The following is an 18,201-nucleotide window of genomic DNA, read 5'->3' on the forward strand; positions in this document are numbered from 1 at the left end:
TGTGAATCTACAATTTTCATAGACATGAAAATAAAGAAAACTCTTTGAAGGTGTGTCCAAACTTTTGGTCTGTATATATATGTGTGTGGGTGTGTGTGTGTGTGTGTGTGTGTGTGTGTGTACCTCAATCTAGCTGCCAATGCACCATTCTCTCTCTCTCTCTTTCTCTGTAAAATAGCAGAATTTGTAATGTTAAAAATGTAACCCAAAAAATAAATAAAGAACAGAAGGTATGCAAATAAAAAAATATTACTAAGTATTTCTAAAATAATAACAGTTACACAGCCAGTGGGAACTGATGGTCAAATGATAAAATAATAGATTTAAAGTATTGTTAAATAAACAAATCAACGTATAAGTAAACATATTTTACATATAAGTAGACATAGTTTTTGTCTTTGTGTTTCCTACCTGTTTCATGAATAACATATTTGACTGAGCTCAGTCATCCGAGGAGTAAACTGCAGCGCGAGGCCCAGGCTTTTATTATGAAGCTGAGTTCTGACTTCCTCTCTCTGTAGCTGGCTTCATGTGATGATGCAACTAGCTCATTATCCTATCTACAAGGTATAAGTCAACAGCAAGTTTGCCTGCAGAGTGTTTAGAGATCAGAGGTTTCCACAAGCTGAACTCAACTCTCCCCCAGCACGTATGAAAGCTCTTACGCGTTTACTGTAAAAACTGCTTTGGACTTTTTCCGGAAACTAGTCGCCATCTCCCTCCCGACATAATTATAGCGGATCGTTCTGGCACGGAGATTTATCATGTAAAACATCCGGGATTTCTGAGATGTGGGTTTTTAAGATTCTGTCGGCGGACTCTTGAATTCACCTGGATCTGAAGGAGTGTTTGACCTCTGTTTTCGTGCGTTTATAAACGTTTAAACGTCCATCATGATCGGGAGTGTAAGACGGCTGTAGTTTAACTGCAAGGAAATTAGCCAGATGTAAAGTTAGTGGACCGCGGGAACTAGCGGAGAAGTGAGATAACCTAACTTGTTGAATTATTTATTTACGATTTAGTGGAATCGGGTGCTTCTGTAAGACATAATATTTATATAAAATTGTATTTAATTGTATAATTAAAACAGAACTTGACAGAGTTTTAACCTGTAAATTTGTATGTAAATATTAGATGTTACCCAAAAAAAAAAAAAACAGGAAGTAGAAAGTTCATAGTAAGTCATTTATTGGGTTAGATTGTAAATAACAACCAACCCCCAAAAAAGGAATATATAGTAACGTTACCTAGCCATCTCCAGGATTTCTACAATGCGGGATGCGCCTGTGAATTTCAATCTTCTACACAGGACTTGCTCTTTAGTGGTGTTGCTATGTTTGCTACACATCTCTGTCACTGTCATATATTATATGAAAAATTCAGATTCAAGGCAAACTTTTGTACAAAATCAGCAAAACCCTCAGATCCATAGGAAACTGACCGAACAGAGAGTGGCATCAGAGGAGAGCAGTGTGCCAGCTGTGTCTAATGGGACGGAGACCGAGAAAAAGCTGGACACATGCCCTGACAGTCCGCCTCGACTGGGTGAGTGAGTGAGTGAGCTGCTGCTGAACCTGTGTGAACCGAGCGGACCTCTCAAGTGAGAGACAGAGAGAGTGTGTGTATATATATATATATATATATATATATATATATATATATATTAGTCAAGAATTTTATATAATAAATATCAAAATAATAATATATATTTTAAATTATATGCTATTGTTTATTTAAAATATATATATACACTCAGTAAGAAAACTAAAATGTATACTGGTCAAACGTTTTGAATAATAAATTTTTTTTAGTTGTTGTTTGATTATTTAAAAACATTTTGAAAACCAAGGCTGCATTTGCAAAATTACAGTATTTGAAATATTATTACACTTTTTTCATTATTATTATTATCAATGTAGAAAACTGCTGCTAAATATTTTTGTGGAAACATCGATACACTATCATTCAAAATTTTGGGATAAGTAAGCTTTTAGAAATACTTTTAATCAAAACGTGTGCATTAAATTGATCAAAAGTGATGGTAAAGACATTTTATAATGTTACAAACATTTCCTTTTAAATAAATGCTGCTCTTTTGAGCTTTGACGTTTTTTTTTTTTTTTTTGAGACCATTAAAAATCTCAATGATCCTAAACTTTTGACCAGTATGCAACAATTTTCTACTGAAAACTAGGCTTTACTTTCTTTTTTCAAAATATACATATTTTTATACATTTGGGGTTAAATATGCCTAGATATGTTCTGGACCGTTTTAAATTCACCCTTTTTTTTTTTGCATCTCGGCTGTTTTGGTTGTTTCTAAATAAAGTCTTTGCATAACAAATCCACATACGAGTTTACATTTTCCCAGTATAAAATGATTCAGCGCAGTGTAGTATTTCTGAGAAATTCGTGGTCATAATAAATGATGTGACCTGTCACTTTGTGTTCCTTCTGTCCAGATTCCAATAACAAAAGTATGTTTTTACAGCTGCTGCGACTCTGGATGTTAACATTTACCCCTTTGTGTAACACTTTATTGACAATACACCGAATTCATGTCTCTTGCATAAGTGTTACATGGTAGTTTTTACATTATCTACTGATGCTGATTAATTGACTTCACTGAAGCCCTGTGTAGTAATGGAAAAATTGGCAGAGAAGCTTTGTTATATCTTTCTCTTTTATTAGACAGCATTGACACTGTTGCCTGTAGCAATAGTACTATGATAATGTTATTGGATACACCATAGTGCAATGAATAATAATGAGTTCTCTGAGGAGAGAGAGTTAACTTTAAGACAGAAATTAACACTTGGTTTTTGTAATCATCCAATATCAGTATTCCCTTTTAAAAAGTACGTTTTATGTCTCCATAATAAAGCATCTTGGTTCTTCTAGTGGGTCCGCTGCGGGTAGAGTTTTCTGACCCGGTCTCTCTAGACCTGGTGAGGTCCGAGAACCCAGCGTTGAGGCCCGGTGGACGGTCTAAACCCACAGACTGCATCGCCCAGCAGAAGGTGGCTGTCATCATCCCCTTCAGGAACCGTGACGAGCACCTGAAGTACTGGTTGTATTATCTACACCCCATCCTCCAGCGCCAGCAGCTGGACTACGGCATCTACGTCATCAACCAGGTATGTCTTTCAACCAGTGCAGTAAAACTAAAGCAGTCTTTGACCTGCGAGTGCGTAATCTGCAATTGCAGAAGAGTTCAGAGGCCTGTGGTACAGTTTAATGTCAACATGGAGTCAAGAGTTTAAGTATCTGTGCTAATTTGTTGAAACAGACAATTGTTTTTAATCTGGTTGTTATCATTAATGATGAGCTCCTTCCTCTTAAAGCTATCTTAACTTCTTTAATCTACATTGTCTACTGTTGTGTTTTCTGGAATGTATAGGCTCTGTTACTTGGGCCTGCCAGGGCATGAAGTTTGTCTTGTCTTAAGTGAACTCTTTTCTCAAAATCCTAATTTCTCTTTCATTGGCCATTTTTGAGCAATGTAGCTCACAAACACGGCTTTTCACAATTACATGGTTTATAAAAAATACCATAAAAATAAAAAACATTTTATCTGTTAATGTTATTTAATGGACCTGAGCTAACATGCACTAACAATGAACAACCTTATTTCTGTATTAACATTAACAAAGATGAATAAATAATAATATATTGTCCGTTGTTAGTTATTGTTAACAAATGGAACCTATTAGTAAAATGTTACAACTGATAGAATGCATGAATACTGATTTGATGCTATGTAAGTTTGACAATTACAAGCATGCAAAGTTGATACTGGTTAACAGATATTGTGCAAAAGTACCAGTACTTTTCACATCCCTACTTTGAAGAAGTCGTGCCATGTACATTTAGATCTTACAAATGAGGAACAACATGGCCTGACATTATGCAATAAACAGTAAAAAGTAGGGAGAATGTGTGACGAGAACCGCATTACCGGTTAATAAAAATAAATTTTGCCCAATTATTTATGGGATTTGTTTCTTCTTCGCTGCAGTAAGAAAAAATACCATTCCTTCACAGCCTTAGTGCCAAGCTTCACGAGTAAGAGAAGAACAAAAGATGATGGGGTCTCAATATTCAGATTGGGGATTATTTAGTGAACAGTATTTTTTTCAATGGACTCAAACATTTACATTTGATGACCATAATCTGGTCACATTCCTAAATTCAGGAATTCTTTAGCTATTCCTCACCATCAGATACAAGTAAGTACAGTGAATCAGTGCTAAAGCAAGGGACATTACACAGTAGTTTCCCCAGACTGTGGTAGAGACAGCTGCTGTTTGAGGCTGGGCGTCCTTTCAAAAAACCGTTGAGCGGTCTGTTGTCATCATTCAGTAAATACCCATGACATTACAGACTGGAACGAGGTGAGACACTGTGCTACGGTTCTTGCCTCTCTTTTATTTGCTTCTCTCAGAGAACAGATGTCTCCGTCTAATCCATTTCAAACAATCAGTTATCAGTGGTTTGGGAATTTTCCAAGTAAACGAAATGACTAATGTGTATCATTCTGTGTGGCTTTGCACTAAAAGCATCCTAATGTGCTCGCCAAGAAGGTTTTGGACTTGTCGGTGGTCTTCTCTGATTGTGTGTTACTTGATTTGTTCTTTCTAATTATTCTCTTGCTCTCTTTGCCACCCCCTTCTTTTCTCTGCACCTTGCATTTATTTTTTTCACCCTTTCATCCTACATTCCTTCCCTTTTTTCCCGTTCAAACCGAATCCCTTTTATGCACATCAGAGGCCCTTGTGCTCAGGAAAAGGTGAGACGTCTGCTTGCTCTTTATCTGGCCAATCACACTACGCTTCCCTGGCTGCGTCTAACGAATGGTAATGTTGGCTTCTTGATTATCTGTTTTCTCTTTGACAGTTTCTTTTTCCTTGTTTTCTCTCTTTCTCTGGCCTCTGTCTCTCACTCTCTTCAGTTCCTCATTTTACCACGGATGGCAGTTCTGTGCCAAAAATAGCTGTTTTGTGTTGCCAAAGCGTAATTGAATCACTTTATCTAATCTTTTTGAAAGGATGGTGACTTTTTAAAGGTTATCTATTTATTTACTGGTGAAAATTAATATTAAGCCAAACATGCTTTATAATTATTTACTCAATCCTTATGAGATCGCAGTCCCATATGCTGCTTATTTTTTTATATTTAACATTGTTAAATTAATTGAATTCAACGTAATGAGGGTGAGAAAATAATGACGCAATTGTGTTTTTTTTAATTTTTTTTTTTTTATTAATTTTCTCTCTAATTTGCTGTCCTATTTTCAGAAGTGTGCATCTGTTTGTGCTACTTACATCTGTCCTATATGAAGAATGGAGCTCTTCACTTTCACAGTTCTTTGTGTTTTGATTTCTCAAGGGTTTTAATCCTTTTGTTTGCTTTTTTTTTAAACTCCCTTAAATGTGAATGAATCCTCCAGTGACACATTGCAGGTCGACGATCAGATCTGTTTGTTGAACACTACATTATGTTGACTCAAAAGATTGCCATAGAACAGGACGATCTGGTTCTTCGAAGCCAAGTGCAGTCTTTGAATCCACAGGCCACATCTTCTGAATTAGTTATGGATGTCGTCTGCTCCACTAGAACAAGCATAGCTCAGTTCATTTAGGGCAGCTTGTTTGAGTTTGCTTTGTGTTATAAAAGAGAGGATTGATATTCTCTGAAAGGTGCAAGGAGGTTAACAGATAGCTCTGGGCTCCTGAGGCTCCACCGTCATTAAATTTCATTACACAAACTCAAGTGCTGCCGTAATGCTCTTCAGAGGAAGAAGAGGTGGGCTCCAGACAGAGAGTGCATCAATAAATCATGAGCCCAGTCATGGCCCAAAGCCAGCAGAAAGATATGAATGACCATTGGAAATGTGTCGTGTTGTGATGTCATATTTGGGCTTTCCAAGACCTCCTTTACAAAAATGTACCATGGTAACCACAGGTTCCACCGTTTAAAAAACACAAAGAAACATTGGAACTTATTTTTATTACTGTAATGCAGAGCTTCCCAAACATTTTTTTTTTTCTCAGCCAAAAACTAATATTTACATGAACTACCCCTGAGATTTTAAGTAAATATTTCAGTAATTTAACACATTTGCTTGGTCACGGTTCTCTAATGTTGGGTAATGGTCACATGACATGCAGGTAAGTGAATAAAATATTGAATTCTTTTTATTTCAATTCTTCTAATTTTACAATATAATTACATTTGCAAACCCCAGTTTTGGGAAGCCCTGCTGTAAATTTAATCTTTAATTAATTAGTATAAGATCTTCTAAGATAAGTTTTCTTTCTTTTTATAATGGCAGTGGTGGCAAATACCACATAATACCATATTAGCTTTAGCGTAGTAACAATAACTAGCATATTTTGCCAGGCGCTTTGATTATTATGGTCTTTTTTTTCTTTTTAAACAGCTCAAATTCATTAGTTATTATTGTCAGACGTTCCAGTATTTTCTGTTGTGCAAGGAATTGTGTGACATTCTTGTGAAACTTCCACACAAAGACTAAAAAATGAGTTTCTATCTAGTAAAACATTTTTACCATTGTAGAATTAGTAGGAATTTTGTTATTTACCGTTAAAATGTAATACTTTCTGTCCAATAACTAATAATGGGCAATTATTTAATAATCCAGTTTTTAAATCTGTATTGTTAGCATTTTATTTCAAACATCATTTACATAAAAATTTCAATTTGATTGCATTTGATTTATGGTAGAAAGGATGACTTGTTTTTTCCCCTATGTTTGAAATAATGGATAACTTTCAAAAATGTTCCCATTCAGATTGCCGTTTATCTTATCACTTCGAAAAGGGAAGTGTAGGAAAATTGTGCGTTAGGGGTGTTTTGTTTTTCTGTTTTTACCACCTGCCATCCATGTTGTGAAAGATTTAACCGATGGCAGTGACTTGCTCCCATACACCAAGCGCAAACGTTCAGATTTTATTTGTTTAAACATACAACACACCCACTCTAGCCAAGACTCATTTCATTTTTATGGCACGAAAGGTCAGCTATAAATCCCACTGCTTTATAGACATTGTAAAACATCTCTTCCACCTCCACCCTCTCATATGTCATTTCAATTGTATTAAATGTAGAATTAGCTTTGTACCATCCCCTCACCCCTCTCTCTCTTTTAATGACAGGACGGTGAGGATACGTTCAACCGCGCCAAACTGCTCAACATTGGTTACGCTGAGGCTCTGAAGGAGTATGACTACGATTGTTTCATCTTCAGTGATGTAGACCTCATCCCAATGGATGACCGCAACATCTACAAGTGCTATAATCAGCCCAGGCATCTGTCTGTGTCTATGGACAAGTTTGGATTCAGGTATTTCTGGTCTTTGTTGACTTTTATCTCATGTTGTGACTTAATGGTGTATTTTTTCACCTGCCGGAAAACATTTATATTCATTTGGATTGCAAATACACAGGTAATATGGAACAAACATGGTTTGTTTGCACATAGTATTTGGACAAGTTAATCTCTGAAATACCTTGTAGTGTCATGTTGGCTGGATGCATGTGCAAATTTATATACTGCGGTGTACATATTTACATGAATATCAGCAGGCAATACTGCATTACAGTAGTTTTAATTGCTGTAGGCTTATACATAGATTAAGATGTACAGTCACAGAGATTTAAAACAACACTCTCTTCTAAATACCACTATATATGAATATGGAAATCATTAATTTCCATGGTATATACCAAATTACACCTATATCTACAGTAACATGGTATCACTACAGTACTTTAAGTCTAAGATATCTGTAGTCATGAGCTTTGATGTGAAAATATGAGGATATGAAATCCAAATGTTGTAAGATCAGATTCTCAGTGGTTGGTCTATGACCATTGTGTTCCTAAAATAATATTCTGGATTATATTTGCTGTAAATGTGTTGATGAGTCAACTTTATTTTCATTGGAAATCCACAGCAGGCCACAGATGATGTTGATTTAACCAGGTCATATTTAATCCAGAATATCCTTACATCCTAACATTAGGTTACGTCTGCTGGACTTTGACCTGTAATAAATAAATCACTTTAGATAAAAGCGTCAGATAAATGATAACGGAGTGGCATTTGGATGGGAATATTCTAGCGACTTCACACATGATTCCCATTAGGGCCTATAAGAGCTCAACTCTCTGTCTTAAATTAAACTGTAGCTTGTTGGAGCGGCTTGTACCAGTGACCTCCAGCACAAGTTGTGTGTAACATAAGAATGCTGAAGGCGTGTGTGCATTCGCTTGTGTCCTTTTGAAATTACAGTGTGTAATGAGGAAGCAGTAAAGGTTAGGTTTTAAACTTGTGTTGCTCTTTTGTAACCTGTGTCTTTTATAAGGTTTTAACAGCGTTCACCAATGCTAGCATGGGCTGCAGGAGCTGGGAGGTTTGTTTTATTCCCCACAGAACTTCAAAAGCATCTGGATGTAGTTTGTAATTTTCGAGAGTTAGCGTGTGGAAGAACGTCAGACGAGAGCGGGCCAGAACCTGATGAAGGATAGTGTTCAAACAGAGACACCTTTGTGTGGAGACCGTTATGTAGCACTGTCAAATGATAACGAATGGCGTGAAGATTGGACAGACGTTTTGCTTAAAAATCCGGCATGATATCCACTATAATTGTCCTGTGTTTGAATTGTAATGTATTTAAATGTACTGGTTTCCCTCTCTATGCAGTTTGTGTTACTTTGAATGTTATTTTGAATGCATGTTTACTTTACCTGACCGTGACGTCCACCTAAACGTTAAGTTATATTATAATTTACCAGTGCTGGGCTACTACTGGTTACATGTAATCAGATTAAAAAATGTATATAAATTAGATTATATTACATTCTAAATTTTCATATCAGATTATAGTTATTTTTTATAAATTGCATGATTACTTATTATTTATACAGTGGCAGTAAGTTATTCATAATTTACTGATTCTCCCTAATTCCTCTTGTTCTTTTCTCTCTCTCTTTTCAAATTTTCCTTTATAAAAAGGATGAATGTGTGTCATATAGTTGAATTTTGAATATTCGCATATCAAGATACAGGTGTTGGTTTTCCTGCTGGGCATCACTGCCTGACGCACCTCCACCGGTGCCTTTTGTACTTGTGTGTCATGAAACCTCACTGAACAATTTTGTGAGCCTGAGCGGGTCGTCAGCTGGGGACCACCACTCATCTACCTTTAACCCCAGTACTTCTCGTGGTGGCGGAGCGATGGCAGGGATCTCTCCCTGCCACCCCCTGTTGATGCCCTAGGTGTTTGCCCCCCAATCCTTCTCCTTCCTCCTTAGCCACAGCCAGAAGCTGCCTTTCTCTGCCTCCTCTGCCAGCTCTTTCATGGCTTTCCGATGCCTCGCTCCTGTGCATCACATGTCGCGGAGTAGGCGAGCGGTTGAGGAACCTACAAAGCCCCTACACCCCACTTCCACAGGGCAGATAACAGCTTTCCAGCCCGCCTCCCTGCACTCTGCCGCCAGATCAGAGTACTTGGCTCGCTTCCACTCATACGAGGCCTCCACCCCCCCCCCCCCCCACGGTACAGTGAGTTCCACAAGGAGGACGGTCTTGCAAGCCTCTGACCACATTATGAGGTCGGGCCGCAGGGATGTTTCCACTATTTCCCTGGGGAACTGGAGCTGCCTTCCCAAGTCGACCCTCATGGTCCACTCACTTCCCAGTGAGAGGAGCATTGCTGTGTCTCTCTGGCAGGAGGGTCTGATGCTCTCTCCAGTCCTCGCAAACTGGATGGCATGCCATCCTCGAGCGGAAGGTCTACTATTCGCCTCCTTTCTGCATTACTCTGACACCTCTGCCAGCTTCTTCAGTACTTGGTCATGTCGCCACCTATAGTGGCCTTGAAACAATGCCATCGTGCACCCCGACAGGATTAGCTGGAGGCTTGTGTTCCTGTTGTTACAAAGGGAACATGTCTCTTCGGCCCCAAACCATTGGTGGAGGTTTCCGGGACAAGGCAAGGTGTCATAGGTTGCTCTGATCAGGAAGCTGAGCCTAGCTTGGGGGATCTTCCATAGGTCGGACCATGACATGGACCTGTCTGTGAGGCCTTCCCATGACGTCCAACGTCCTTGCTGGCCCTGGGACACCGATTTGACGTTAAGGCGTTCGTTCTCAGTTCTTGCCACTTCCGCCACCACCATGGCTTTCCGGTCTTCTTTGACCAGAACAAGGGAATATCGCCCCTCCCAAGGCCTGCTCGACCCTACTGAACTCTGCCGACCACCTCGCGGTGCTTCAGCCTAACGATTGCCATGTCGACCTCTTCTTGGGCTTTCCACTTTCTTCCTGTTCTTATCTGGGTGCCCGCTGCTCTCACCAGCTGGTCAGTGGTTTCCCTCAGCTCCAGCACCAGCCGAACCTTCTCTTGCTTGTATCCCCCGCTGATGGATCGCAGTGGTAGTTGTAGCGTGTTCCTCCCGAAGAGGCCTACCTCCGAGAAGCATCTTAGTAGTCCCAGCCACTTCCTGATGAACGAGTTTGCCAGCCTGTCCATCTTGTTTACCACTGATAAGGGGATTTTGCTCATCTTCAGTGGCCACATCACCCTTTGATACAGTATGGCCTGGGAACACCACACTTTGTACTTTCCGGGGAGTTGGCTTTGGTTGATCTTGGCAAGGCCATCTGCGAGCTGCTTCCTCACCGTCTCCCCCATCTGCCTGTCTGAGAGCTCTGCTGTGTAGGTATGACCCAGGCTACGGACAGGTTGATCTTTCAGCAACGGGATATTCTCACGCCTGCGACAAAGATGGTGTTGTCATTTTTAACTCCTTTCTTGATTTACAAACTGTGTGACTTGGAGGGTTTTATCTTCATCCTCGCCCAGCCCACAAGCTCGTCGATCCTCTTCAGCAGCCTTGTTGTGCATGCTGCTGTCCGGAGTATGGTGGTGATATCGTCCATGTAACCTCTAACTGCTGGTAGCCTTTTGTCCTGACGGCAGTTTCACTCCTCCGACCATCTTCCTAGCCCCTATGAGGATGATCTCAAAGGCTGCGATGAACAGGATGGGCGAGCTGGTCAACCTCTTGGCCAGGATGGAGAAGAAGATCTTCCCTTCGACATTCAGGAGGGCGATACTCCTTAACTGGCCGATCTTGCTGGAGTTTGGCTCTTTTGGGATGAAAACTGTGACAGCTCTCTGCCACTCTTCTGCCAGCTTCTTCAGAACTTGGTCATGTCGCCACCTATAGCGGCCTTGTGACAATGCCGTTGTGCAGCCAGACAGGATGTGCTGGAGGCTTGTGTTGCTGGTGTTACAAAGGGAACATGTCTCTTCGGCCCCAAACCATTGGTTGAGGTTTCGGGGACAAGGCAAGGTGTCATAGGTTGCTCTGATCAGGAAGCTGAGCCTAGCTTGGGGGATCTTCCATAGGTCGGACCATGACATGGACCTGTCTGTGAGGCCTTCCCATGACGTCCAACGTCCTTGCTGGCCCTGGGACACCGCTTTGACGTTAAGGCGTTCGTTCTCAGTTCTTGCCAATTCCGCCACCACCATGGCTTTCCGGTCTTCTTTGGAAGCCTTTGAATGGCTATGTAAATTTTCATTTAAATTCATTTCTGCTTCAGAATTTGGGGACAAAAGCACCTCTCCGTCAATTATACCATGTTCATTTTAAATAATTTAACAACACATTCGCATGATCACAGTTCTCTGATGTCAGTTCATGGTCACATTGACATGCAGGTAAACAAATGAACCATTTCAAATGTAGACATTTTATTTAAATTATTCATTTTAATTAGACTTTTTATTAATATTATATTTTCATCAATTCATAAACCCTCTGCAGGTCTTTCACTGAAATAATGTAGTGATTTTATAACGGGTTTGAACATTTTTTAGAGGCTAGTGATGGGATGTGCTTGAAGGGATGTGGTGATTGATGTCACATTGAGATTACTGTAACTACTAGATGACTTTTTTGACACAATGCTGTTGAAACTGTACATTTTATGTCAAAATGGCTTACAGCAAAACACAGAGGCAGCAGATGTTTAAGGGCTCATGTTCAGCCCCCTTCCAGTTCTCATTAGTGCACCGTCATTGAAAACACTCATGTCCCTGCAGAGCAAAACCAAGCTATATGCTGCACTTCTTCTGCACCTGACATAGCAACTGCCACCCAACACACGCAACAGTTCCTCAGTGTTTCTCTCTCTCTCTCTCTCTCTCTCTCTCTCTCTCTCTCTCTCTCTCTCTCTCTCTCTCTCTCTCTCGGTTTCCAACAGGTTGCCATACGCACAGTACTTTGGTGGCGTGTCATCTCTGAGCAAGGAACAGTATCTGAAGATCAACGGCTTCCCAAACAACTACTGGGGCTGGGGAGGAGAAGATGATGACATATTCAACAGGTCAGAGTCATCTTAAAAAAATAAAAAAAATTACTCCACACAAAAATGAAAATTCTATCATTATTTACTCACCCTCCTCATCTTGTTCCAGACCCATCTACTGAGTGCTTTTTTTGTGGCACACAAAAAAATGAGTTCAATAAATAAATCTTCACAGATTTGTACCATACAACAGCAGTTTATAGTTCTATAAACCGTTTCTGCCATGGAATAAAAAAAGAAATGAAAAAGTAACAGCATCTTTTCATCTCACAATGCAGACATTTTTTTTTTTTTTTTTATGAACTCCAAAAATGTCAGTTGCGAGATGGAATTGTGAGGGGGAAAAAATCTGAATTTTGAGATATAAGATATTATAGAAGAGATATTGCTTGCTGAAAATAATAGCAAACAATTTTAGAAAATCATGAGGGTGAGAAAACAATGGCAGAAAAGCACAGTGTGAAATGGAGTTTTAAGTGCTCCTTTACATTGAAAAACACAGTTTAATGTGTTTCCATGCTTCATTCAGTGGTCTTTAGTGCAGTTAACCGAGAAAACCTCTCATCCAGCATAAAAAAAAAAAAAACAGAAACGTAAATTCAGCTGAGGGTGCCATTTTAAGCCTCACTCTTCCTGTTGCTGTACTGTCAGCATGGCATTGCAAAATCACAGAAAACATACACTGATATCCAAATGTTTGGGGTCAGAAAGATTTTTCTCTTTTTTTTAAAGAAATTATTACTTTTGTTTAGCGAGGACTTGTGGAAGGAATTGTTACAGAAAAACTGTTTTAAATTAAATTGCAGTTTCTTTCTATTGATCAAAGAATCCTGAAAAAAATATCTTGGTTTTCTCTGAAATATTAAGAACCACTGTTTTCAATGTTAATTAAAATAATACGAATTCTGTTGTTCTGTATGTTTCTCGAGCACCATTATTAGATTTCTGAAGGATCACGTCGCTCTGAAGACTGGAGTAATAGTGCTGAAAATTCAGCTTTGCATCACAGGAATAAATTACGTTTCAAAATATTACTGTTTTTAATGTATTCTTAAATAAATACAGCCTTGACGAGCAGAAGAGACTTTAAAGCTTTCTCTTCGAATTGTTTCAAGCTGTTTGTGAATAGATAAGACAGACCCCAAGGGGCGTAACATTTCCGTCACACGCTTGAGGTATTCAGCCAATCACAACGCACTGAATAGCTGGTCAATCAGCCAATCAACTCACTTTTCAGAATGATGAGCTTTCTAAAAATCTAAGCATTTCAGAAAGGGAAACAATAATGTACAGTATGTAAAAAATATTGTGTTTTTAACGTTTAACAACATAAACAAATACACAAAATAATGTTCTTATTAGCGACGTCATAAAATCTTACCGACCTCAAACGTTTGACCTGTAATGTAGTTGAAAAGAATAGCATAGTATTACTGAAATGTTTTTCACCAGTTATTTAAATGGTAGTGGAGAGTTACACTGGACTGGGAAATTTTGTGAACTTACATCACCTGCGTTTGTCTGCTGCTCAGCTACAGCCTTGTTTTTGCTGTAAAACATTCAGAAAACTACTTCCAGAGAAGGAAACTGCTTATAATATTTGAAAATCCAAATAACACTGGCTGACTAATAGTAATAATAGTGCAGTCTCACTATTGCTATAGTTATCTGTCTGGCAGATAAAACAACCGGTGAAGGAAAGCATTAGCAACGACCCAGAGCAACTGCAGAACAATGTGAATAGGTGGCCGCCCCCCTTTTTCAGCTACTCTGATTTGTTTTTCCAATACAAATAAAAAAAAAGTCTCTTTAAGTGTTAAAGGGTTAGTTCAGCCAAAAATGAAAACTATGCAATTAATGACTCCCCCTCATGTCGTTCCAAACCTGAAAAACAAGTCAGCAGCGTCGCTCACAACACACTCACAACAGACTGGGAAGAGAAGACAATGCTGAATTAAGTTGTAATTTTTGTTATTTTTTGGACCAAAATGTATTTTTGATGCTTCAACAAATTCTAACTGACCCTCTGATGTCACATGGACTACTTTGATGATGTTTTTCTTACCTTTCTAACCATGGACAGTAGACCGCACACACAGTTTCAATGGAGGGACTGAGAGCTCTCGGACTAAATCTAAAATATCTTAAATTGTGTTCCGAAGATGAACTGAGGACTCACGGGTTTGGAACGACATGAGGGTCATTAATGACATCATTTTCATTTTTGCCTGAATTAACCCTTTAAAGTGCTATTAGCCATAAACCAGGCCCCAACCAGTCATAATTACAAACATAAATATTTAAGCGTTTAACACCCTCAGAACTCACAGTAGCTCTGTCTAAAAGAAAATGAATAACATTTCCATTTCCAGAACCCAACTGACACACTCTGTAAAACTCTGAAGATCTTAACCAGTCAAGCAAGACTATTTCCAATCAAACAAGTTCATGTAGTATCTACAGGAATTAGGGAAGATCAGTTTCTATCATGTTTGACACCTTTAAAGGGACGGTTCAACTAAAATGAAATGTTTACAATTATTATTATTTTTTTTTCATTGGGGTCCAATGTTGTTCTCTTCCACTTATAATGGGTCTAAACCAATATGGTTTAAATCAGATGTATTAATTTTGGACTGAAAAGAGGCTGATATGAGCTGCATGTTTTCACAGGGTTGCCTCCAAAGGGATGTCTATATCAAGGCCTGATGGGATCATTGGAAGATGTAGAATGATCCGGCATGATCGAGACAAACAAAACGACCCCAATCCACAGAGGTACTTAAAAATAGTACAGCTGTAAAGTACTCTGATAATCTCACTGGTTAAATACATTGCCACATTTAAAAGGTGAAATTGCGTGGGAGTGAAAAAGTACTTTGTTACATACACATAATTGAAAATATGTAACCACTCGTCAGTTGAATGCCAGATTTGTTTAGTGATTTAAAATGACATGTAAAAGGTTATAGATTGTCCTGCTTTGGGTAATGTTAATTATCATTTCTTGTCACAGGTTTGACCGAATCGCTCACACAAGGCAAACAATGGCAAGAGATGGGATCAGTTCATTAACGTATAAGGTTGTTCAAATCGAGAAAGACCAGCTATTCACCAAAATCACAGTGGATGTGGGAAAACCATGATTCCTGCATAGAGACCAACATAAAACTGAGTAAACCCGCAGCGCTGGCTGTCCAAACCAAATGTGCCTTCATAGTCAAATGGATCATTTTCAAAGTGGATTCTATATTCTTAAAAAGACACGTGAGTACTTAGACATGTATGTTTTGCCATCTTTGCGCACGTGATGGTGAACACAGGGGTCTGGACTCCTTTTGTCCAGTGTATCAGAAATGTTCAGCTGCTAAAGGACATACACAAAGTTTCAGGTTGTCCTCAAGGCGACGGATCAACCTTGTTCTGTCTCAGACACCTCTGCTGAGGAAAGACTATATTTAGAGCCATTCAATGAAAGCAGCCAATTAAAGTGAACTGAATTGCTGATGAAAATATCCTTGTGGTGGGACAAAGTTTGTGAGTTGCTGTGTATGGGATTATTTAGTTGTGTGTGTTTGAAAGCGAATATTTAAAGGATCGATTTTGTTAATCAACACCTAAGCAATGCAAAAAAAAAAAAAAACTGAAGATATAAAATTTCAAGGGTTGATACAAGCAAACTGGCATTTTTGGGCTGTCACATCTTTGTTTACTTCAATTACGAATTGCATCTCATTATCTCGTTGCTGTACCAGGTTATCACAGAGCCTTTTAAATGATATCTCTCTTTGTTAGGAGTGAGCTGTCTGAATGTATTGGCCTGCATGGTTTTTATTCTTAAGCGCTTGATGTGTATTGGACTATTGTTATGTTTGCTGGAACACCAAAGTGGCAGCCTTTCATCTTAAATGACATTAATTTCCTCTTTTCTGTTTGGTGCTTTATCTTTTTGATTGCAATCAAATGCAGCATTATCAGGCCAAGCTTTCAAATTTGCTATGTTCCTTTTCTGGGTTTCCGGCCGTTAATGGCATTGTGAATTTCTCAGATCTATGCTGGCTATTAAGGGCACAAGAATATTCAAGCTCTCTACTGTAACGAAAACATGAAGCCATTGAGAACTTTGCTGAATTGACCTGTTGATACTTTGTAGCTTTCTTTTTTCTCTCTCTCACATGTGCTGGTCTGCTCTTGAATTCTTTTGAGCAAAGAAAACAGTGTTTTATTTTAAAAACCTGTCATTGCGGAAACCAAAACTGCCTTTCAACTCTGTCAGGGGACGAAATGCAGACGAAGCAAATGAATGTATGTCAGCTGTTTGCTCAAGTGCTTTTCAAGATGGCGACTAACAGCCCATTCCCAATGTACTGAATGTTTAAGTTGCGCCAGCCAAATTCTTTCCTCTGCGCCGAGCACCCCAAAAGACCCATAGATTTTCTTTCCAAACTCTCCAATGCCTTATGAAAAGTCCTTGCACCAGGAAAGAAAACTACCTCTCCACACGGCACGGCACTCGCAAGCAGAAGGGATAAGCGGCTAATGCTGTCTCTCAAACCAAATACTTTGGCAAATAATCTTGGGCTTTTTTTCCTCTTATAGGTCAGTTAAAGCAAGGTATAAATCTGTTTAGACAATGGTCTTTGTTTGAGAGCCAGCACATAATACATTTTCTTTTTCTTTGTATAATTCTTTGGTTTGTTCCTCTGACAGTGAACAATGAACGTAATTTGGAATTATGGAAAGTAAATAATTAAACTGTGTTTGATTTCACTTTGCTTGTGTGTGTGTTGTGAATTGTAATACAAGGCAGTCACGTGACATGTTTGGCCAGAGGCAGCTAGAAGACCATAACAGGTCTTTGTTTAACCTACCGTGCACACAAACCATTAAATTTTACCTAACCACCAAAGCGATCTTCAGAACTAATGGTTTATTTCAAGTTAAAAGCCATCCTTTGTCGTTAGGGTGTTTAATTCCAGGTTGTTCCAGCTAAACGGTGATCACAGGTGTGGAGCGCTTCTGTGCAATTCCTCATGAAATCCCCAACTAGTCAAGGAGAAATAACTGTGGGATTCTTGAGCACTCAGAGAATTAAAACACTGTTTGCTCAAAGTCTGCCTCACCATCGAGAGACAAACCTGTTTCCTGGTGATCAAACTGGCCAGAGACTCTCAGGTGGCAAGACCAGGTTAATGATCCGTGTTTTAACAACCTCAGCATGGCCTGTTCCTGACCTGTCCAGAACACATGCGGCTCATATTTCACCCTAAATGTGTGGATGATACTGTTGACTCATTTCTACATGCAAAGTTATGAAACCATGATCTGCCCTCAACAAAACAAAAAAGCAGTCTTTTCTGCATTTTATTTTACATTAATCACCAGTAAGACAAACCATGATTAAAAAAGTAGGTGGAGAGATTAAATTGTTTAACACGCTGAAGAAGGCGTTCATCTGCAGCTTTCAGTGTGAATGGTTTTATTTTGTTTAATAGATTGATGCACCAAGATAAAATATTATGTGATAAAAGTGGGTGGTAGAAACTGATTTGTATGTGCAAAGTAATGACTAAATATTAGCATTTTTATCTCTGGGTTTACTCCAATTAGTTTTGAGATCATTATCCTGTTAAGGTTGAACAGTTTACTTAGGAATCATCTTTACACACATTCTGACAAACACCTCTTTCCCTCTGCACCACTCAGACTGGTCTTGTGTATTTTATGAGCAGCTGTGTTGGTGTGAAGAGAAAATCTGCTTTATGGTGTTTTGTTGCTTGTTACCGTAAACGCCT

General features: G+C 39.0%; 1 protein-coding gene across 1 annotated transcript; it reads left to right on the forward strand.

Moving 5' to 3' along the window:
• The first annotated feature begins 585 nt into the window (after positions 1-585).
• LOC128027620 (beta-1,4-galactosyltransferase 1) lies at positions 586-17,176 on the forward strand. The gene is made up of 6 exons (XM_052615384.1): positions 586-1,545; positions 2,902-3,137; positions 7,179-7,366; positions 12,302-12,424; positions 15,080-15,184; positions 15,423-17,176. Exons 1-6 carry the CDS (start codon positions 1,272-1,274, stop codon positions 15,550-15,552), a joined length of 1,056 nt encoding a protein of 351 aa, XP_052471344.1. The 5' UTR covers positions 586-1,271; the 3' UTR covers positions 15,553-17,176.
• The last annotated feature ends 1,025 nt before the right edge of the window (positions 17,177-18,201 follow it).

Source organism: Carassius gibelio, chromosome A14, assembly GCF_023724105.1.
Source record: "Carassius gibelio isolate Cgi1373 ecotype wild population from Czech Republic chromosome A14, carGib1.2-hapl.c, whole genome shotgun sequence".
Taxonomy (NCBI): Eukaryota; Metazoa; Chordata; class Actinopteri; order Cypriniformes; family Cyprinidae; genus Carassius; species Carassius gibelio.